Here is a 24789-nt window from a genome sequence, read left to right as displayed (position 1 = left end):
GAAAGGAAAGGGAAGGGAAGGGAAGGAAAGGGAAGGGAAGGAAAGGGAAGGGAAGGAAAGGAAAGGAAAGGGAAGGGAAGGAAAGGAAAGGAAAGGGAAGGAAAGGAAAGGAAAGGGAAGGGAAGGAAAGAAAGGGAAGAGGGAAGGGAAGAGGGAAGGGAAGGAAAGGGAAGGAAAGGAAAGGGAAGGGAAGGGAAGGAAAGGGAAGGGAAGGGAAGGAAAGAAAGGGAAGAGGGAAGGGAAGGAAAGGGAAGGGAAGGAAAGGGAAGGGAAGGAAAGGAAAGAGGAAAGGGAAGGGAAGGAAAGGGAAGGGAAGGGAAGGAAAGAAAGGAAAGAGGGAAGGGAAGGAAAGGAAAGGGAAGGAAAGGGAAGGAAAGGAAAGGGAAGGAAAGAGGAAAGGGAAGGGAAGGAAAGGAAAGGAAAGGGAAGGGAAGGGAAGGGAAGGAAAGGAAAGGAAAGAGGGAAGGAAAGGGAAGGGAAGGAAAGGAAAGGAAAGGGAAGGGAAGGGAAGGGAAGGAAAGGAAAGAGAAGGGAAGGGAAGGGAAGGGAAGGGAAGGAAAGGAAAATCAGTTGCAACTTACAATTACTGGAATTTCTGGAATAAAGCTTTCTTTAGGTTGAATTCTATTGAAAGAAAAATCTATTTTTCTTCCACGATACAAATATCTCCATGAAATTAATATGGCTAAATCAGAGTGCATTTTGCTGGTGGGGTGCTAACTAAAGTTTGATGATTTGAAAATGTGGTAGGTACAAATTAAAATTTATGTAGTTTATTCCTTTTGCTATATGCAACTCATTACACTTTGCATGCTTATTATTTTATACATCACAATATTAGCAGTCTATAGATTTTTGTTATGCAGAATCATAGTGTTGGACTGGACTTTGGACATGTTCTAATTTAACCCCTTGCATGGCATAGAAATCCTCAGATAAACCCTGACCAAAAAACCCTTTGATGCTGGAGCACCCATTTAAGAACTTCAAAAGTAATTTTAGCTATGAGTCTGCAGTCAGTCTATCTTCAGTTGGTTACTCCATATTCAACAACTTCTAACTGACTGTCTGAAATGATTCCATACTTTACTTATGAAAGTCAACAGGAGATTTAAAAAAATAATTCAGATCTTGCAAGGAAAATCACAATAAATAAATAAAAATTCTTCAAATGTGTTAAGAATGGATGGTTAAGCTTTAGTTTAGCATGACATGTGAATATAGGGATTCATAAGTGAAAATGGGGGGGGTGCGCGGGGGACAGAAAGACCTGACAAAATAAAATCTAATTTGTTATTCCTGTCTTGATAATAGAATTGATGTCTGTTTAGAGAGACAAAGACAGTTCCCACATTCAGCTAAGCCATGATGTCTACATACTGTCCTTGGTTTACACAATATCTTGATTCATGAGCCATAATTTACCTACCACATGGCATAGTTCACCAATATGCTACACCAAAAACAAACTACATTATGATTTAGTGCATATGAGAATCCAGACTGTTTCAATTCTACCTCTTCCTTTCATTTGTTAATTCCAGAGAATTGCTTTTAAGACTTTAGAAGTGATATGGCTTAGAACTCTGAACCACATCCTTTCCTAAATATGTGTTCTGGCCTGCATCTTCTTCCAGGCATAACTGGGAACCTCAAGTGCAGGACCAAGGGAATGGAGAAACAATTGGTGTCACATTTCCAAAGCAGAGTGGAAGGGACAAATTAAATTCAACTACAAAAAAAATCTCTAAAGGCCCTGGCAGTTTATGCAAGCAGTGGTTAAGAGAACTTACATAATTCCCTTAGAAATCCCTTTGGCTTTTCATCCAAGCTATTCTTCCTTCCTTCCAGCCTCCCTCACACTTTCATTTATGTGTTCATTTGTCATTGGCTCTTTGCAGCTACCTTTGACCTTTCTGAAAGTCATGCATCTAATGCTGCTTGCCAACTTGCAGCAACCTTTTCTCATAGTAGTTAAGCATCCTGGATGTAGTCTTTCAGGTACCAAATAACTGGGAAGATTTTCTCTGTCAATGAAGCACACTCACGCACACACATATGCACACACTCACTATAGAGATAACACTTGTGAACACACTTGAGTTCCTGGAGGAAATGTCTTCCTTCCTTCCTTCCTTCCTTCCTTCCTTCCTTCTTTCCTTCCTTCCTTCCTTCCTTCCTTCCTTCCTTCCTTCCTTTTTAAGTTATTTTATAAATAACTCAAGGCAGCAAACAAACATAACATTCCTTCCTCCTTTTATTGCTCCACAACAACAGCAACCCTGTGAGATGAGTTGGGCTGAGGGAGAGTGACTATCTCAAAGTCCCTCAGCTGGTTTTTGTATGTTTATGTATGTACATAAGTATACAAAAGAAAAAAAAGTGATGTCTTCCCCACTTCTAGGATTGGGGAAAATGTTCTGCATGCTTTCCTGATGGGTACAGAAAGAGGCAAGGTAAGATTTTGTATCTGTTGCACCTTTGGATGGTCTATAAGGTGGTCTGGTGTTTTTGCTTCTCTTTTCTTGCATGCAAGTGTAAGGCTGACCTCCATCAGTATAAAAGCTGAAGCAGAGGATAGTTGAAACTCTAGATCAGGGGTCTTCAGACTTGGCCCTTTTATGACTTGTGGACTTCAACTCCCAGAATTCCTCAGCCAGTGTGTCTGGCTGAGGAATTCTAGCAGTTGAAGTCCACAAGTCATAAAAGGGCCAAGTCTGAAGACCCCTGCTCTAGATACTGGATTCATGTCACATGCTAAGTTAAAATATTATTGGCTAGTTTTCAGCTCAGTATGCTGTATGAATCTCGTTGTAGTGGTTATGTTTCAGTGTTTCTTGCAAAATCAGGCAATTCAGTAATCTAGTGCAGGATAACGTGTTGCACAGGCAAAGCCAATGTTTATTAAAAACATAGGAAGGGACAGATTTCTACCAACTGTTAATAATAATGTAGGTGTTTAGACCTGGATCAGGTGTAGGCAACCTTGGGTCTTTTATGACTTGTGGACTTCAACTCCCAGAATTCCTGGCCAGCCATGCTGGCTCAGGAATTCTGGGAGTTGAAGTCCACAAATCATAAAAGATCCAAGGTTGCCTACACCTGACCTGGATTGTTGTTGGACATACAATTCTGATCCTAAGAGCCACTTTTAACCAAAAAATAATAATAATAAAAAAAACATAACAGGCAGCATAATGAAAGCGGTAGTATTTCTATATATTCTGTTTTACATTCTGCCAAACATTTTAGAGTAACTAGAAAGACAGAACAGAGACAAAAGTTTTGTCTGAGATTTTGGGAAATTGGTGGTCTTGGACAAGAGGTATTGGACAAGATCTCCTCTTTTAGCATGATGGAAAAATTGTATTCCAGCATATCTGGAGGAGGTCAGAATGGGGAAGGCTGGAATACTTGCACATTCTGAATTGAAGGGATCAAGATCCTTCCAGCACTGACCACCTGCTTGTAGTCATATATACAAGAGAGTAGGTCAAGCTCTTCTCTTTGGCACACCTGCCAGCTTTCCTTTCTATCTGATCTGCGGGTGTGTGTGTGTGTGTGTGTGTGTGTGTGTAGGTGGGTTCCCCTCATGCTCCCTTCAAACGCTTGGAACTACAACTCCCATTATGTTAGCTGGAAGTCTGCCAGGCCCCAGGAGCCTTTAAACGTCTCCACCTGCTGCACCTTCCGGGAGCGCAGCCCAGGGTGGAGAAGGTGGGAGGGTCGCTTTGCAAAAGATTGCCCAGTTCCTCGGCCGGCTCCGCCCCCGAAATGGTTAAACGCGACTCTCTTCTTCAGCCTCCGCGAACGGCCCATTGAGTCGGGAGTGCCCAAACTGCGAAGCGCTGGCAGCCGCGGCGAAAAGGGGAGACGACTTCCTCGTCACGCTGCCCCCCCCCCCTGAGCGCCTTTCAAAGAGCACGGCGGGAGCAGGAGCAAGGCGGCGGCGCGCGTCAAAAAGCCCGGCTATGCGAGGCCAGGAAAAACCCTACGTTTCCAAAGACGGCCAAAGATGATGATGAGGAGGAGGAGGAGGTCGATCTGCGCTCAAGAGGCAGAGATGCTCTCCGCAGCCGCTGGATTAGGAAGCGTCCGGTTGGCAACGCAGGGCTGGAGCTAATGGGCTTGTAGCCTAGCTGGCCCTCGGCAGATGTTGGCGGAGGAAGATGAGTGTGATGCTGTGGCGCTGGGAGCAGAACAACCTGACCATGAAATTGGTAAGGGTCTCTGAACGGGACGGCAACAGCCGCCGCCTCTGCGCGCCCTTTCCGGCGTCCGGGGCTCCCGCTGGCGTCCCGCCTGCACCCACGTTAAAGCGGTGAAGCTGGAGACGGGAAAGCAGAGGCCAGTTCCTGTAAGCTCCTCCTTTGGGTTGAGCGGTTGGGCCGTTGCCTGGAGCTTTTCCGCGGAAGCAAGGCGTAGTTTGGAAAGTGCGGACTTTTTCATTCTCCTCCCAGCTTTCCCCTCTCCACGTGCTTGCTCTCCTCTTAATTCCAGAGGCGCAAAAGAGTTGGGGACCCGACTTGATGATGGGGTTTGGTGCTTAATTTTTCGCGCTTGCTTTTTTTTTAAAAAGGGCTTTGTTCGGGTTGCTTGGGAAAGTTTTTTTGGTGGGGAAACCCTGCAACTCCTAGGTGAGGCCAATGTGTGTGGGTTTCCCACTCCCCAGCACAAATGAGATTAGGAAACCCACACATCTGCCTGGAGGGAGGGGGAGGGGGAGAGAGGGAGAAATTTGCTGGCCAGCCCAGGACTACAATTGTGGTTTAAAAGTGTGGAGAACCTGTACCTTGGTGCCTTTGGAAAACTGATTTCCAAATCTGAGGCAGCAACAATTGCTCTGTTTGAAGAACTATCTTATGCATGTGTGCGTTTAACCCACCCATTGGATTATTTTTAAACAATGGAAATTGCTCTCCTGTGCGTATTTGCTTTAAAATACATTTCCGATGAGGTTGAGAATACAATAGCAAGGATTTGTTTCAAATGTCAGGGGGCTGTAAGCTTTAATGCCTGGGAAACTGGTAAGAATTTTTTGCACCTTAGAAGAATTTATTGGGTATTAACAGAAAGATGCAACTATGGCTGTCATTCAAAATTGTTTCCTATGGAATACTGTCCTTTTAAAGGACTGCTTGGACAGGTATCATCAGTATATGGAGGATCCTGCTAAATAAAAAAGCTTTTCTCTGTTGGGAGATCAAGATGCCTTTTATTCAACATGCATGAGTGCCTGTTGGGAAATTGAATTTTTTAGTTGGCAGGAAAGGGTGCATGTTAAGCAAGGGGGTTATCCAGGCATGAACTGAACTGTTTCTATGCAGGCTGAAATGAGAGGTGACTGTTATTCCAGTAGTCTGCCTTCTTATGTTCCGGAAATCAGGAAGCAGAGAGAATAGACTCTGCAGGTGTATAGAAAGCCCTTTCTTACAAACATAAACATCTCAGTCGCTTTTGAATGGGTCCCAAACAAAGGTGAATTTTCATTTAGCGCATAGAAGGAACTGAGCCAGCATTTTTTTTAAAAAGCTGGGTGATATAAGCTTTAAAAAGTGGGTAAAATGCCAGTAATTTTTCCCTTGATGTTTTGGCTGAATAGCTGGGATCAAAAAGCATGTGCCTAGGATCAGACTTCATAGGGATGGTGAAATTATACTAATCAATCTGAAACTCTGATTGATAATAGGAACAGTGCACACTTACATATAAGTTAAATTGGGAGCAAGTCTCAGGGAACTCCCACGAGCTTACTTATAAATCCACTGGGGTGTTGCAGCATAATGGAGAAAAGCAAATGGGAGGATGCAAGAGAATTCCGTCCCATATTTGTTGACTCTTGCTCATTGATTGGCTATGTTTTTTTTTAATTTGTTTTCTTCTTTTGCAATTTGTTCTTTAAAAAAAATACTTGAGAAACTACCTGTCTCTCATAGTGTCTGCCCATCTGATCTGATCTGGCAGGGTTGGCATCCTCTATGCTCCTTCAATTAAATAATGACACCTATTAGAACCCAGAACTGTATTTTATCTGTAATAGCACCTGCCCTCTGCAATGAGGTTCCTGCTGAGATCTGAATGTTCTACTGGTGTCTTCAAGGACTCCTGAAAGCCTGGCTCTTTGCCTTTGGCGAATGTGATTGAAGGCCCTCCCCCCCCCCCCGCTTTTTATGTTCCTTCATGGTTTGTTATCTCTGCCATTTTGTCAGGCCTAAGCCCCGGAGATGACATAGCAAGATCCACTTGAGTTCAGCTCTGTGTTTGCTTACACCTAATAGACAGAATCTTGCCGGATTAACCTTCTAATCTAACAAATACATCTGGGAGATTCTAGGCCAGGGGTAGGCAAACTTGCTCTTTTATAACTCCTGGACTTCAACTCCCAGAATTCCTGAGCCTCAGGAATTCTGGGAGTTGAAGTCCAGGAGTCATAAAAGAGCCAAGGTTGCCTACCCCTGTTCTAGGCTATCCTGAACTTTTCCTTTAATTCCTCCCCCCAACATCCAGTTCAAGATTTTGCAGTCTCTTGTCTTGGGCCCCTACCTGAAATGTATTGCCTCCTCCTTAGAAAGCTACTATACTATTATCAACATATCCTCCTTTCTTCTTCAGCTGCACATTCCAACACACACCTTTGCTCCATTTTGCTTTGTGTTGTTTACTTGTTTTAAATGTTTTTTTAAAAAAATTTAAGCTGTCCAGATTGCTTAGAGTTGGGCAGGAATTTAATTTAATAAATCATCATCATCATCATCAAAGGCTGATGCTGTCACAAAATGCACTAAATCATAGGACAGTGCATGTACTATATGATTCCTATTACGTCTGGTATATAAGCACTGGTTTAAACTTTGTGTGGGTTCTGTAAAGCCAATAAGTACAATGGATTCATCTCCTTTGATACCAATAAATAGATCCTGTAGATCAGTGGTTCTCAACCTATGGGTCATGACCCCATTTGGGGTCGATTGACCATTTCACGTGGGTCGCCAAACAAGGCTGTCCACCATTTTTTTCCTCTTTTCCTTAGATGAGCTACTCCTGCGTGGGGCCTGGCGGGTGTCTTACCTCCCTTGGGCTGGGCCAGCTAGTGGCTGTCGTTGCCCTTTGCCAGTTACGCCTGTGCCGTCGTTGCCCTTTGCCAGCTACGCCTCGGCTGGCGCAGGGGGCGGCACCACGCATGCGCGGTGCTCCCGGGCAGGGAAAGTCCTCGACTTACGACTGGTTGGGTAGTCCTCAACTTATGACCGGTTGGGTAGTCTCGACTTACAACCGGTTGGGTAGTCCTTGACTTACGACCGGTTGGGGGTCGCAGCATTAAAAAGGTTGAGAACCACTGCTGTAGATCCAAGAAACTTCTTCAGCTCTGACTGGATGGTGGAGAATGGAAATGAAAATCCAGTCAGACCTGAAGAAGCTTCTTGGATAAGAAACAAAAGGTGTTCAAAGAAAAACAAGGAAGTCCAGTTGCCTCGTGGGGAAAAAAAAAGCATCTTTGGGATAACTATGACCTGGATGACTGAGAATCTCCATAGACGCCTTCTAAGTTAAACCTTTCTTCAAGTGCCACAAAGTTAGTGTAGCATCTGATGCTGCTGCCCATCATGCTTGTGTCTCATGGAAGAATGTGAAGGTTTTTTGGCCAGCTAATTGGTTTGTCTTATTATCCAATCATTGGATTTCATTGTTGTTGCAGAACACATTTATGGAAGGATTTTCAAATGATTTATATAGGGACAAAATATCACCATGTGGCTTTTCCCATGGCAGTACCAAAATGACGAGAAAGACTGCATCTAAAGATATTTTTTCCCACCTATGAATGTTCTGAAATTACAACAGGCATCTTTGAAAGAAATCTGTAGCCATTTCTGAATTTTCTGCTTATAATTCTCTGGATTCCAAAGTACCCTTGCTTTGCAACAAGGGAGTCCTCTCCCTTCTTTTTGTTTCCAAATATATAAATATTGTCCCTGTAGAATATTTCTTTTTCCACTGTTCAGTTTTAGATTCAGCTATACTGACTTACTTCTATTAAAGAAAATTATCTGGTAATATAGCATTTTACAATATACTATTGCTCTCTGAGGGGTAAATTGAAGAAAGAGACCGAGGGACTAATTCTGGCTGCACAAGACCAAGCCTTAAGGACAAATGCATACAAAGTCAAAATTGAGAAGACAGCAACAGACAGTAAGTGCCGCCTATGCAAAGAAGCTGAAGAAACAGTGGACCACTTGGTAAGCTGTTGCAAGAAGATTGCACAGACTGACTACAAGCAGCGGCATGACAAAGTAGCAACAACGGTGCATTGGAAGATCTGCAAAAAATATCATTTGCCTGTAAGCAAAAACTGGTGGGATCTTAAAATAGAGAAAGTCATAGAAAATGATAAAATTAAACTGCTCTGGGACTTCAGAATTCAAACAGACAAGCACCTGCAACATAACACCCCAGACTTAACAATTGTCGATAAGAAAGACAAAAGAGTCTGGATAGTGGACGTGGCAGTGCCTGGAGATAGCAGAATAGAAGAGAAAGAACTGGAGAAGAGAACAAAATACAAAGACCTACAAATAGAAATAGAAAGACTGTGGCAAAAGCAAGCAAGGGTAGTACCAATAGTCATAGGCTCCTTGGGTGCAGTCCCAAAACAACTGGAGCACCACTTGAACACCATTGGCATTGACAAATTCGCTATTAGTCAATTGCAAAAGGCGGCCTTACTAGGAACTGCTTCCATCCTGCGACGATATCTGTAATACCATCAAACATCCACATCTGCCTATCCCAGGTCCTGGGTAAAGACTCGATAGGTAGACAAAATGCCAAATCCAGTCTGAACATCTGGCTGACTGTGCGATGATCGATAATAATAATAATAAAGTTGGAAGGGACCTTGGGGTCATCTAGTCCAACCACCTGCTCAGGCAGGAAACCCTATACCATTTCGGACAAATGGCTGTCCAGTCTCTTCTTAAAAACTTCCAGTGTTGGAGCATTCACTACTTCTGGAGGCAGGTTGTTCCACTGGTTAATTGTTCTAACTGCCAGGAAGTTGCTCCTTAGTTCTAGGTTGCTTCTCTTCTTGATTAGTTTCCATCCATTGCTTCTTGTCCTGCCTTCAGGCGCCTTGGAAGTAGCTTCACTCCCTCTTCTTTGTGGCAGCCCCAGAGATACTGGAACACTGCTATCATGTCCCCCCTCGTCCTTCTCTTCATTAAATTAGACATACCCAATTCCAGCAACCGTTCCTTATAAGTTTTAGCCTCCACTCCCCTAATCATCTTTGTTGCTCTTCCCTGAAAAAGAAGAAGATCAGTCACAGGAAACTATTACTGTTCAACAATTGAACAGTGCATGATTCTATGTGCCCCTCACTGTCTAGAAATACATACCTGAAGTTATTTTGCATGATAGAAAAAAGCCATATGCACCAAAGTATAACACCCATGCACAGCAATTAAAATATTTGTGATTATTGCATGGCATCTTATCAGATCAGTGAACAAACTCCAGTGGTAGTTATTTATTTATTCATTTACCTACTCAAATGATTCCTGAGTAGTGCATAAATACAACTTGTATTTTGATGGTGAATATTCCAACTAGCATTCATTTGATAAAGTGTTATTGGTCTGAATGGAAATTGTAGTGTGCTGTTCTCTTTCACATTGACCATTCTCTATCTGTTGCAAACAGCTTTTTTTCTCATTTTATTAGGCACAGAGGACAAATAGAAGCTCGCAGAAATGCTTTCTATGTTTGTTGCACCCGGTGTGCTTGTCTGGGATGATTTACCGTAGAGCTCAATGTTAGCTACAGTCTTTGGCAAAAGTCCTTAGGATTTTTTTTTTCTCTATCCACTTTTTAGTAAGTAGATAACATTACTTGGTGATGAAGACTGTGGCTGTTATAGGGCAAAAAGCTTTATTTTTGTAATAATGGTTTTAAATCATGCACATAGATATCTCTGCATCTAAATCAACCAAAGATTTAAATTAAGCCCCATACCTTAAGGAAGAGGATTATCTTATATAAAGATGCTTCTGTTGTTATTATTGTACTGTTCAACTACTGGTAGTAAGAGACTCCTTTTTGTTTGCACCCTATTCTCCATCTAAAAATATCTAGGAAATAGGAACACAGGCTCTGGGAAAAAAACTATGGTGAAGCAAAAAAAAAAAAAAAAAAGGAAAAAGAAAAACTGTGGTAAATGTAATCATAGGACAATTTATCACAGGAGACTTATTTTTCAAAATGGTTCAAGATTGTTAATTAGTTATTGTTTCTCTCTGCTTCGGAAAAGGTCCCCCCCCTTTTTTTCTTTACTCCATTTTTCTGCTCAGTCTGTTCTGACCATTATCCAATTTAAAAAAAAAACCAAAAAATAAATATTACTTATTTGTAAATCTTGTTTCTTTTTGTACTTTTGTTTATTATTATTACAGCCTTCTTTGCTTTGCTTCCAAAGAGTTCAAGACAGATAAAATGTTTGTTTTCTTTCATTGCATATTCTGTTTTATCTTCAGTAAATCATAGTTTAAAATGAATTTTAAATTATAAAATCCATAATCCTGCTGATTTCTTCTAATAAACCCAGGGGAAGACCAGCAGTTTGCATTTCATATTATAATTAACCATGATTGATAATTTGTTTAATGCAATCACAAGAAACTTTTTGTTAAGTCTGGGAAAAACAAAATTTCAAACTTCTGTTCATGATCTCTGTTTGTCACAATGGTGGATCACAACTTGATATAGGACCCTTGAGTATTACCATGCCAGTAGAAAGAAAAAAAGAAGTGTGAGTTTGAAGTTATCTTAAGCTTGCTCTTGTCATTTGAAACTAATTGTTACATCTGAGGAAGCCAATGATTGTTCCAAAGCCACCTTCAAGGGAAACTCTGATCTGCTATCATCTCTATATGGTGACTATCATAATTTATATGGATAGCTAATTTCAGATTACTCTTGCAGGTCACGTTGGGTTACCAAGATAGTGCTGAGGTATGTGCATAGAGCTTTTCCGTGCAAGGGAAAATCTTATGCGTTGTTTGGAGAAATTCAAATGCATACTTCAATTCTCTATTTCAGGGGTTCCCAACCCCTGGTCTGTGGACTGGTACTGAGCTGCAGCATGCCAGCAATTGGTCCACACAAAACAGTCCCATCTGTGGGATGCAGGCAGCACACAAACCCACACACTCCACTGAACCGGTCCCTGGTGCCCAAAAGGTTTCTCTATTTGGCATACTCCAACTGTTGTATAACAGGAAGAGCTATACCCAGGGATGGGGGGGCTACATAAAACTTTTAATGTCTTAATTGTATGCATGAGATAAATGTGTCAGAATCAGTAGTCCAGTTTAAGAGCGATAACTAGGACAATATAGCATTTTAGATTTAATTTGTTTTGGAGGGGGCATAGAAGCTTGAAAATAGCAACTTTTACACTTTAAAGCAGCAGCGTGATCTCAGAAAAAGATACTGCTATTAGATGTAAGGCATTACAACCCAAAATTGTACTGATACTCTTAACACTCTCCAAACTGCATTTGAAGGATTGAATCCCAAAAGCTTCATGACTAACAATCATACCGTATGCATGGCATCCTTCAAAGGTAAGACTGTAATGGTGGTACTTTTATGAGATTTGATCTATTTGTAATTGGTTCTGATGGCTGTCAGGGAGGAAAAAACACACTTCTGCATGGCTTTGATTGCACTTTTGATTTCTCTTTTAACTTCAGATTTCTTCTGTCGAATTCTACTAAAGAACCCATTTGTTAAATTAAAAACTAAGCTAATCCAGCATGCTGTTCCCACAGTGATCACCTGGATGTCTTGGGACACTGGCTAAAGTCCAGTCCTGTTTTTTCCTAATAGCTACTTTTCAATGGACAGATTGTTTCTGAATAGACTTACTCTTTGTGAATTTTTATATCCTCCCTTTCAAGTCCTAATAATTACAGGTTTCTAGACCTTCCATTTCACCTCCCCAATTCTATTTATGTAACATATCTGTCATTTTTTCTCTCAGTCATTTTGTTTTTGGGAATTATTTTCACAAACTAGTATGTGAAAAAATGAGTGCTGGTATCTTATTGATGCCCTTGTTATTTCTGAAACTGCCGACATGTGTAGATTCTTGCTATATATTCATATTATGTTGTAAACCTGTGTAATTTAAAATGTGCATTCAAAGAAATGATATAATTAAAAGTAAAAATGATTACATTGATTTGGGTACAGAGGAGCCACATTTTCCTCTGAAATATAGTGTGATTGCAGTTCATACTATCATCTGTTATCAGCTTACATGTAGAAAGTTAAGCTTTCAAAAAAAGACAGAGATGGCTGGGTTAGGAGAAATACTTAAACAAGGCAAGTTTAATGATCTTTTTGTGCCTATAAATGCCCTTAAAAAAGGATCTGGCCTTTAATCATACTGATAACCTGCTATTTTCATAGACAACACAGCATTTATGCTTCCCTCTGAAATGCAATTACTTTCAAGCTTCTTTCTCCAACTGCTAATAGCGCAGCATGTTCCAGAAAGTATGATGGGAATATGTGCAAACTGTTTTCCTCTCTTACCATTGAAACCTCTATCTTTCAAAGATCAAGGTGACAGCAAAGCGAAACAAGTGCTTTCTGTTTGTTCCCAAGGCTCCTCTCAGTTAGCTGTGAACTGGGAAGCAGAATCAAGCTGGGTTTATTGACATGCAAATGAGCCCAGCAAGCTTTCCTCTTCAGTCTGGAATCTTCTTATCCCACATTAACATAAACCTTAGAATTCTATAGGGTAGTTGGAAAAAAGGAAACAGAGGCCCAAAGGAGTTGGGGGGACAGGTGGTTTCTCTCCAAGCTACTTTAGTGGCAGAAAGACCACTTCAGTGTTGAGGGGGGTTTTTTCTCCCCTCTTCTCTCTGCCCCCACATTTAGTTCAATATTTTGTGCAAAAGAATGTTGGTGATATATTATATTGCACTTTTTTTCTAAGTAGTCCTGAGAATGTGTTAAGTAACAACAGTTGACTGTACAATATATAAAATACCTCAGAGTAGCTCTGTTGAGGGCACTTCTGTGAGGATAATGAAGAGCTCAGGTGTTGCTGAATGCTGCAGTCTTAAAATGTCACCACTATAATAGCAAAATAACTGTGTGTGTGTGTGTGTGTGTGTGTGTGTGTGTGTATACATACATACATACATACATACCCATGCAGCTTTTCCCATGTTTATTAATGTTAATATAATCTTGGTAAACATTTTGTTACTGATTGAATATTAAAATATTTTTTAAAAAAAAAATACAAGGGACACAGGGCAAAAAAATCTTAAAATGTGTGCTTGCTTTCTCTTCATTTAATAAACTCTTTCCCTCTCTGAGAAAATTCACTGTAAAAATTATTCAAAATTTGTTATACCATATTTTTGTTAGAAATATGGGCAAACTCCCCAAGGAATTTTGCACAGAGGCACAATTATCATGCATCTCTAAGCCAAAATCCAATTTAAGACTAGCTGGCAAGTATATATAGTTAAGGGCAGTGGTGGGATTCAAATATATGAGCAACCGGTTCTCTGTGTGGATGCTGCTTCTGGAAGTCCATTCTGGACCTGGGCAACAAAAAAATTGGCTACCGGTTCTGCTGAAGTGGTGAGAACTGGCTGAATCCCACCACTGGTTAAGGGGCATTTAAAGACCTGGTACTGTTGGCAGCTGCATTAGCAGGCTCACTAGTGCCGGTTCAGTACTTTTGATTTGATTCCAAAAAGATGCTTCACAGCAGGGACAGATACAAATTTTGTATTTAATTGCAATTACTTAAGGCAGCCGTATCTTGTTCTGTCATTGTGTGTCAGCTGCAGAAAGGAGCTCTGTGATCTCAGGAAAAGATGTGGCTCCTTTAAAGATTTGGAGACGTGCTATGTTTCCACCCCCCCCCCAAAGCACCTTGTAAAGCACCTTGACAGCATTATTTTACACTTGAACTATCGGTTAGCTATAGAAGAATATTTATAAAAATGTAAGGCTTCCTACTCAAGAGTCTGAACGGCTGACTCAGACAATTGTGAAAGCCCAAGGAAAAGTAGAAATAGTCATTGCCTAAAAAGTAGCACAAGTACTGAAATAGGGAGGCAGCAACTGTGGAGTGTGTACAGTTCATGGCTAAGAATGAGATCTACAGCCAAAAGATATCAATCATCAAGGTGAATCATTACAATTACTGGTCCTTACTATCTTCCATTTTAGTACAGTGTATATGTGACATTTGTGTTGCATTTTCTCAGAAGACAACTGGGTGTAACAAAATGCTAGTTAGACTTTTATACTAAATGTAATATTTTTACAGAAACCATCATACGATAACACTCATTCCCAGAAGTCCTGTCAAATTTGTGAATATGCATCTCAGCTCTTACTACAGTAAAATGATATGGCAAGGTTACTTTAGCCGCTGAATGTAGTGGGTTGGAGCCAGATAAAGTTACGCATAGAGCAGATCCTTTGAAATCGATGAGACATATTAGTCATAACTATCTTACATTTCATTTCATTTTATCAGGGAGACTGATTAGCATTACATCTCCTAACTCTGGACTCATGTCTTCTATATTATTAATTATTTGTTAAATCTATCTGTTGCCTATCTCACCATGGGGCTATCCTAGGTCTAGGTGGCTTATAACAATAAAAAGGAAGAAATGAAAAGAGTGTAAACAGAACAGTAGTTCTATAGTTATTAGGCAAAGATGAAATGGGATTTTATGATTGGCTAAAAGTGGAGCATCATTACAAAAAGTGGAGCATCATTACAAAAAGTGGAGCATCATTACAAAAGTGATGTTTTAGTGGCACAGAGTTAGGGATGCGGTAGTGTGAACTGATGGAGATATGGAACAATATCAGGTGAAAGAAGGCAGAGCGAGTACTTTAATTCAATTGTTTCACCCTTGGCACAATTTACTGAGAAATTCATAGGCAATTCTGGATACTGATAAGCTTTTAAATAAGAGTTTGAAATGTGAACAGCATGCACCCTTTTGGGAAAAATCTGTTATGATCAAAATTGCCAGTGGCCTAAGTGATGATGGAGTGGCTAATTCCTGCCTAAATTTAAAATGAACTCTAGAAGTGATGCCAAGAAAGTAACATACATGAAAAAAAACTTTAAGAGCAAAAGGGATGAAGGGTAGAATGTTGTAGATGATGGACATAAGATCCTAGGGAAAATATATAACAGCTTAAAAAAATGTTTTATCACGTATGCTGTGTAATTCCCAGAGGCATGATCCCATTGAGACCCCAACAGAGCATGGAACAGAAGTCTAGTTAGTCCCCTTGTGACATGCAATTCATGTAAGATAAGTAGTATTACAGGAATTGATGCCATCAGAACACAGGATTCAGCACTTTTCAGGGGATGAAGCTCCCATCTAAGTGTATAAGATATCATATCTGTGGGTGTGGGTGTACACAAAACTTCCACTGAGCAGTGATTGACAGTACAAAGGAGAGAAAAACTATTATATTCAGAAAGAGGCTGAACATTGGATTCAGTATGTCTAGAACAAATTATCTATTTCTGAACTGGCACTAGTGTGTAAAAATTATACATCAAAGAAATGATTATCTGAAAAAAAAACCCTGGTGATCCATCATGAACTTAGAATATTTTAGAACTGAACTACCATGTTTGAGCTTGACCAGTTTAGGTTGCCCTTGACTAAATTTATAATTTTAGTCTTTTAATCAGTGGATTAAAGTGGCAATTGGTAAAGTGGCCCATTGAAGAAATATAACTTCTCTTAAATCATTGGGGACATAGGGCATACAAATAAGGACTTTAATTATAATAAAGGCAGATAGCATAACAAGCTTTAGTGAAGATCTTTCTTTTCTAATTTTCATGCATTTCCTAAAAAGGCAATATATATATTAGTCAAGATGTTGGGATGATGTATGCTGAGCCTCACAGTAAGAATTAGTGAAATAACAGATCTTTATGTTGTAAGACTTAGGTGATTAATGTTGAAGCTTTTCCTGAGTGAGCTCTCATTTTGAAATGAGTCAGCTCTCATTTTCTACTTTGTACCTAGGACAGGTTCAAAATGCATAATTTCTATTTGTCCATGCAGCTTCATATGTATCTGTTTAAAATATTTCTGAATTTACTAATTCTAATTTATTTTTAAAAAATACATCTGCAATGTTATATATACATACATACTCATTTTGTAAATGGAAAAAAAAGCTTTAGCCTTTGGTCCTAGTTTCTTATATTACAAATACTATAAGCATGACAGTATATGTTGGCAGGAGTAGTAGTCTTGTAATGGTATGTGGGAATGACCTTAGGAGACAGGGTAAAAAGATGCAGCCAAGGGAACAGTCAGATAAAAGGCAACTAAGTCCACAGCAGCAATGTGGGCAAAGCAAGAGACTCAGAAGCCCCCCCTCCTCCACCTGGTTTCTTGGGTGTAGAAGAGATATTCATTCAGACACCAAAGATTCTGTTAATGTAACCTTGCACTAAACTAGAATTGTAAAGCTGACTAGGTCATGTTTCCTGCTTGGTCTACCTCACAAGGCTGACAATTCCTGACTAATCTTTAGGCCAGGGGTGTCAAACTGCCAGCCTGCAGGATGGATGTGTCATGGCAAAACTGTGCCCACCCCATTGCCAGCAATGGGAAAAAAAGTCACAATATATTGCAACACATCACGTGACGTTGCGTGTTGACAGCCCTGCTTTAGGTTAAATAGCAAGAGTCTAGCTTTTAGTTATTTGGGGACTTGTAAAAGTTAACAGAAATCTCTTTCTCTAAATGCCAGCAGTCAAGGTCTTTCTATACAAAATTTAACAGGGAAAGGAGAAAGTTTTTATGTGGATTCAAAATAATTTAATTTAGACCTACTTAAAGATAGTTACTTCACAGATTATTTGCATCACTCCAGAATACGTTGTGCCATTATATGATTTCATGCTGTCAACCAACATCAGCTGTTGAACTGATTTATTTCTAGTTCAGTTGTGATGCATTTGTAGTGAAACTAGTCTCTCTCTCTCTCTCTCTCTCTCTCTCTCTGATTTTTTTTCTACCTATGACATTTTGAAGATGGGCAATGACTCAATAACATTCTTTGCTCCTTACTTTTAGATCAGTGGAATTGAATGAGAATCATGAAACGTTTTCATAAATAACTATTGAAACTATTTTTGAAGGACTGGAAAATAATGGTAATATAGAAGTTATCTTGAGGCCACTTATATCTATGTTCAATATAATTTGAAAGATATTTCAGTGACTAGTTTAATTTTCAAATTAAATAGCAATAGCACATAGACTTTTATACTGCTCCACAGTGCTTTACAGCCCTCTCTAAGCAGTTTACAGAGTCAGCCTATTGCCCCCAACCATCTGGGTCCTCATTTTACTGACCTCGGAAGGATGGAAGGCTAAATCAATCTTGAGCCGGTAAGAATTAAATTGCTGGCAGTTGGCAGAATTCTAAATTAAACTTGTGAAAAGGTAAAAGATTTGCTAAGTTTAATTAAAATCAGAAAAGCTTCTTGTTTGTTTAAAGCACATACCTTTTATTACATTATTGATTTATTTTCTACCTAAAAGGGGCAGAAAATTCCCTCCTCTGAGAAACATGTAAAGCAACAAATCCTGGCTTACTAAGCCACAAATGAATAATCAGCATGGTCATTCACTCCTGCGTGTTTCATGAATGACAAAACAAACTAGAAATTGATACATTTACATTACAGGATTACTAACCCTAATCCTATGATATTGGTAATTATACTTTTGATACCTTTCCTAAATACCTGTAATATGAACTTTTATATTTTTATTGATTGCAAATATAACTTCTCTTTCTTGCCCAATTATGTCAATTCATACCCCTTATTAAAGTACATCTTTATATTATTATTTTAATGCTCCATCTTCCAGAAGAGGGTCTAAATTATTTGTAATCATTTGATGGCCTTAGAAGGGTGATCATTTCTGCTAGCTACCTGTGCCCACAAAATGGCATTACATTATTTCAAAATATATATGCAAACATTGCTGCACAATCACCTCTCAAACAAAACAAAACCAGCTAAGAAATCTCCAAAAGTCCTGGTAGAAATGAATATTTTAAACTTCCTCCTAAGCCAGGGGTTGGGAACCATAGCCCTTTTTTGACTTGTGGACGTCAGCTCCCAGAATTCCTGAGCCAGCCATCCTGGTTCAGGAATTTGGGGAGTTGAAGTCCACAAGTCATAAAAGGACCATAGTTCTCCACCTCTGTGCTCAGCCAATATAGCCCCATCACAGAAAAAGCAGAATTGATGTTAAATGCACACATTGTATGTCCATGTGTACAATACGTACTTGTTCAAATGTAAATGCAAAAGGAATCCTGTTAAAGATCTCAGAGAACTGTGTAGAGCTATGTGAGAGCAGGTGAACCTGCAAGCCATCTTCAGTTCTCCCTTCATTTTTGCTGAATTGTTCATGTTTTAAGAGCTCAATAAGCTCTCCTTCTTTAAGCAAAACAAGGCAGGTTGTTTTACATTCATTTGAAATAAAGGCTGTTTGTCAATTGGCAATTCTTTTTTGTGGAGATGTAATCTGTTCTTGGAATATTGCCAGAAACAGAAACATGTTCCCATTTCCCTTATGATGGCTTGTTTATGCAGGTGTCTGAACACGGGCTTGACCCTAGAAGGTGTGCTTGGGAGTCTCCCATCACTGTGGTGGAAAAGTCCTATCTCTCTGTGACTGTCAAAGTCTCTGACTCACAAGACCTGATATTTCTCTTTCACCTTGTCAAAAATTTCATGTAAGCCACATGCTTCTTAGCAACCTTTTTCTGTTTTGAACTTAACCACAACAAGGTTGCTATGACCTCTGCTTTGTACATTTGCAAAGAATGATATGTCATTGGGGTGTTGTTGTTTTTCTCAATATTGAATGGGAAATATTTCTGTAAATAATTTTTTGGGTCTCTTGATACAAAGTTTAATAGTCATGAAATCTGAAACTCAGCTTGCACTTTTTTTTATTAACCCTGTGCATTGACATCAGTAAAAGAGTGATGACTAATGTAACTGGATATAATAAGCATCTGATAACCTTTTCTGCTTTTTTTCTAATATGTTGAGTCTACAAGGAGAAGAGTTATACTGAGAAACTGAGATCATTTCAATAAATGAAACATTGCACTGAAGTGCTAAACTCGCATGCTTAGTAGTAAACTACATTCAATCAATTGAATTTTAAAATCCTTTAAATCAGGGCAGGGACCTCTGGCTTTCCAGATGTGGCTAAACTGCATGTCTTGGCATCCTTAGTCTTTGTGTGGTTTGATTTTCACAGAAGTGTGGTACAGATAGATCTCGACTTAGAACCACTCTTGAGTCCAACATTTCTGTTGCTAAGCGAGACAGTTGTTAAGTCAGTTTTGCCCCATTTTATGACCTTTCTTGCCACAATGATTAAGTGAATCACTGCAGTTGTTAAGTAAGTAACAGAGTTGCTAAGCAAATCTGGCTTCCCCATTGACTTTGCTTGTCAGAAGGTCACAAAAAGTAATCACGTGATCCCAGGACACTGCAATCGTCAGAAATATGAGCCAGTTTTGCTAAGCATTTGAATTTTGATCACATGACCATGGGGGGGGGATGCTGCCGTGGTCATGAGTGTGAAAAATGATCATAAGTCACTACAACAGTACCATTGTAACTTTAGCAATCACTAAGTGGACTGTTATAAGTTGAGGACTACCTGTATAAACTGTATAAACCTATATAAACTCCTGGTTTATTTTCCCTGGTAAAAACTGTGCTATGGGAATTATCTCTCTTTGGTTTCAAAAGGAGAGTCATTCCTATTGTGATATTACAACTTGTCCCACCTCCTTATGAGGGCTATGAAAAGAGAGACTAGCCAGATTTATCAATGTTTCACCTCAGAATTACACTTCTTTCCACAAATAAACTGATTGGTCAGCAAAAGATATTGTAGATTAAGGAATAATTATTATAAAAAAAATAATGAAGTTGGGACTGGTTCAGCTTTGAATTCTTATGTGGCAAAACTGGAATCTTTCCACTGTTGCAAGAACATTGTTGTGATTTCTGGCATATATTTTATGAACAGTTGCCAGATGTAGTAATTCATCTTCTGCTCCACCCTCCCCCCCCTTTTAAATTTAATTTGTTTTGGGGAGCTATTCAGTGTTGTTCTGTGTAAGCAAAGTAAGATTCTTGACACAGATTAGTAACAACTGGATTCTTCTGTTGTATTTTAGAGCTAGTGATGTACTGTATATGCCGGCGTATAAGGCGACTTCCGCAAGCGCTAAAATTGGCACCAAAGACGGGGGTCGTCTTATACACCGAGTCGTCTTATACGCCAGAAATACTGGTAGTTTCCGGCGTATAAGACGACGTTCTAGGAATGCGGCTCGGCGACAAAGACGGGGGTCATCTTATATGCCGGGTCGCCTTGTACGCCGGCATATACGCTATTTTCCTAATATAAATAAACTAAATCTTTGAATCTTCATTTATTATGGTTCAATTTCCTTCTCACCTCCAATTCATAGAAGGGAATTTTACACCATGTTGTATAGTCTAGTTTATGGAAATTGTTTGCAAGTTCTGTGCAATAATTCACCCTTTTGTTGTTTTTGTCACTCTATACATTTGGAGAGAGACACTGTATAGCAGTGAACTTTATTTGTTCAGATTCCCTTTTCTTAAGAATTTTTAGTGTCATGAGAATTTCCACAGATAGAGAAACTTCTCTACTGTACCAAATCAGCTTTCTGAGATAAAGATAAGGGTGAGGGGAAGTATGTGTCTTTACAACTGAGTAAAGTTTTAGCTAGAAATATAACCTTCTGAAAAGGGATTTGAGCAGGTTATTATGAAGTGAGAGAAACCATGATAAGTGCTAAATGCAGTAGAAATGATTGGCACATCATAGCCCTGGAAAACTCCCTTTCTAGTGAACACTGGGACAAAGAAGCTGTAAGTAAATTCTGATAGTAGGATCTAGAAAAGTCCCTGAAAAGCTGAAACATTTTTTTCTTAAGAAAGTAAGCTTTCTTCTTACGCTTAGACTTCTATGGCTAACCAGTGACTGCAAATTATTCACATCGTTCATTTTCTGCGTGAAAAGATAATGCATGAGTCAAACCAACAGGGATTTCAAGTATGTGTGCATATGTGTGTGATATTTTGCACTAAGGGGACAGGTTTTAAATTATCTCCAGGTTCACCAAAGACGAATAGAAAGCAGACTTGTCTTCTTACCTTGCTGTTTTATAGCTTTTACTTTTCCTCACCAGTTATCATTTATATTTAAACTAATTACTAATTACAGGTACAACAGATGAAGAATATGAAGTCTGCCATTCAGTCATTATCTTGTGATAAGGAAAAAGGAATAATAATAAGACTTGCATAAAGGGTTCTCTATCATGATATAGATTGCACTAAAAATAGCTATGGTTCAAAGGTGCATCTGCATTACTTAATCACTGCACAGTCAATATCAAGCAATTACTAGCATGCCGAGTGCGTTATTATATGTAACCCCATATAATATTTAAATAATATAGTGTGTCTTCACATTACCTCTAATGCATTTCATTAGGATCAACTCATGCATCTTTCTGCTATAAGTTTACAGTAATTAAATATGGCACATTCAAGCAATGTTAGGGCATGAATTAAATCATTCTTTAATTAATGAGGAATAACACAGAAAGTTGAGTTATACATAGATCTCAGCTAGGCACATGAGAGAATGCTGCACTGTGTATATTTTAAAACAGACATTATAAACATGTAAATGTACCATTCAATGAAATCATTATAATCCACATTGTATTTAAGAATAAATACAAGTTCCTGACATAAGACATAAAGTAGGATGATGTCTTTACCTTACGTTAAAATTTTTAAGTTCATAAAATATTCCCTAAGAACAATGTGAAAAATTTTAAATTGTTAAAGCTGGGGAATCTGTTACATATGACTACAGTTTCTGGTCCAAAAATGTAATGTAATTTGCTTATATATCAACCTTCTGGGTTAATGAGAAATTACAAAGAAGGAATGATTTAAGTATAATGACTCTATTTAAAAAGAATCATTTAATAACAATTTGATTAAAAAAGGACCTTACCCTCCAAGGTTTAAAACCTCAAGAGAGGAATTGATTCAAGAGGCTAAAAGAGTATAATAGAGTGTGGAAAATGTAGGATTTGATTAATCAGAATACAGAAATAACAGAGTTGGAAGGAACCTTGGAGGTCTTCTAGTCCAGGGGTCCCCAACCCCCGGTCTGTGGACCAATACCAAGCCGCGGCATGCCAGCAACCAGTCCGCACAAACAAGCAAAGCCCCATCTGCAGGATGCAGGCAGCACACAAAACCACGCTCCCTCTGGTCCGCAGGAAAACCTCTCTCCATGTAACCGGTCCCTGGTGCCCAAAAGGGTGGGGACCTCTGTTCTAATCTAACCCTCTGCTCAGGCAGGAAAAACTATACCATTTCAGACAAATCATTTTTGCCCATGGCAGATTTGTCATCTACATGTTTTTGGTAACTGGATGAACATTATTTGGGAGGATCAGCAAGCATTTCAAGAATTACCTACAGCCAGTTTGATGTAGTAATCTAAGATTCTGGCATAGAAACCAGAAAACTCTGAATTCATGTCCCACCTTAGGTATGAAAGCCAACAGGTTGACTTTGGGCCAGTCACTTTCTCTCAGCCCAACTCACCTTACTGTTGTTGTGGGGATAACAGGAGGAGGAAGGAGAATTTTGTATGTCCACTGCCTTGAGTTACTTATAAAATAATAAATGCAGGATAAAAATAAATAAAAAATTACAGAATCACTCTTCTTAATAGGCTATCTTTACCAGGACCTGAAATACTGTTTCCCTCTGTTTTGTACTATCCCAATGCAAGTATCTTATTAACTTGCTTCATCCCGTCTTTGTCACTTTAGAAACAACTCAAGGCAACAAAAATACATAACAATACATCTTGACTTTAATTCCATAATTGCATATAAGCTACCTTACTGTGTAGAAGACTCTTTTACATGATGTTGTGACTACATTAGTATATACGAATACCAAGAATGGATTTCTTAAGGAGATTTTTTTTCCTTAATGTCCTTTGAGAGATAGATTGTAGCTGTACTATAGTAGAAGATTCTTTATTTTAATGTTGTTCTGTCATTATTGGTTAATTACAATGGAGCTTTTAAAAGTCCTCTTTTCAATTAAATACACAGAAATGTGCATTAGTGAGCAAAGTTACAAGTAGGACATGACATGCATTCATGAACAATGTTGAACTTGAGCAGTTTGCCAGAAATGATCCATTACTTATGTCAAAGAATTTTCCTACAGAGATTAATAAACCAGTTTATCTGCGCTAACAGGGTTTTGCCTTATTTGTCTCTCATGCTTTATGTGCTATTCATCTGCTCTTGTTTTATGACAAATTACCGTTGGCCTGCATCACGAGAATGAGAATTTGCTTGCACCCTGTCATGTTTTCTTAACTTTGCTGCTGAAAATAATATCCCTAATGATCTTTGTAAATATCTGTTTTGAGTGGTTATTTCAAAACAGAGAAAGTTGAATTAATTTTTACTTAATTGCGAGTCTTGATTCCCCTTTATTGGAATGGCAAAATGATCTATGTCTTCAATTTACAAATTTACCTACCGATTCCTAGCTTGCTTTCCTTATTCATTTTCAACCATTAATGGCCAAGTTAGCCATTGTTTGTTAAGACCCTGAGACACTGCAACCATCATAAATATGAGTCAGTTACCAAGATTTGAATTTTGATCATGTGACCATGGGGATATTGCAACAGGTATAAGTGTGAAAAATGGTTATAAGTCACTTTTTTCAGTGTTGATGTAACTTTGAACAGTCACTAAGTGAACTATTGTAAGTCAAAGACTACCTGTAGTTTTCTTCAACTGCTTACCCCCTCTGGTGCAAGCTTTCTTCAACTGCTTACCCCCTCTGGTGCACCCCCTCTGGTGCAAGCCTCGGTATTCAGTGTTCCTGAGACAATAGATTTATGCAGAAGTTTCTTTCACTGTAAAATGGATGCTAGTCAGGCACTTATTATATAAAAGTTCAGAGGAAGCTCTCTTAGTCCCTTTGGTTACTACCCCAAAATAAATAAATGAAGGGAGAGTTGTATAGTCAGATAACGGGTTTTGCTAGTTTGGTATTTGCCTGGATAGAAAAAGGATTTTTTCCTAGAATTCTTGACTTCATAATCAAAGAATAAGTTTTATGGACAAGGAGAGAAGTCCTTTCTGCATTATCACTGCAGTATGTTTTGAGAGTCAATTTTCCTTGCTTCCTTTTCTTTTTGAAGTTGTAAACTGCTTCAATCAGTGAGTAGTAGGAATGATTTGCCTGGTCATTTTAGAATAAGGTACTGTCAGGGTCTGTTCTTTGTAGAAGATTCCCTCCTAGCTTTATACTTTACATATATTTATACGTATGTATGTATGTATGTATGTATGTATGTATGTATGTCTGTCTGTCTGTCTTTGGTTATTCGGGTTTTCTCCTGCGTAAAATAGGAGCATGAAGCTGAAAACACCAGCTGAAGATGACGAATGGGACTTCGTCGAAACGTCGCCAAGACACTTCCAATTTTATGCGGGAGAAAACCCAAACAACCAAAGACCTACATACAAACACCCGCGAAAACCTCA

At 39.1% G+C, this 24789-nt stretch overlaps 1 protein-coding gene across 1 annotated transcript in view; it reads left to right on the top strand.

Annotated features, from left to right (window-relative positions):
• The first annotated feature begins 3153 nt into the window (after positions 1-3153).
• The window catches only part of NAV2 (neuron navigator 2), a 281427-nt gene continuing 259791 nt past the window's right edge, over positions 3154-24789 (top strand). Inside the window, exon 1 of the mRNA XM_039335370.1 lies at positions 3154-4220. Coding sequence (XP_039191304.1) covers positions 4170-4220 — 51 coding nt within the window. The 5' untranslated portion in view covers positions 3154-4169. The remainder of the gene's footprint in view (positions 4221-24789) is intronic.

This window comes from Crotalus tigris, unplaced genomic scaffold (assembly GCF_016545835.1).
Source record: "Crotalus tigris isolate CLP2741 ecotype Arizona unplaced genomic scaffold, ASM1654583v1 scf7180000017640.1540244, whole genome shotgun sequence".
NCBI classification, from domain to species: Eukaryota; Metazoa; Chordata; class Lepidosauria; order Squamata; family Viperidae; genus Crotalus; species Crotalus tigris.
The sequence above is the reverse complement of the archived record's forward strand: the minus strand, read 5'-3'. Positions and strand labels throughout refer to the sequence as shown.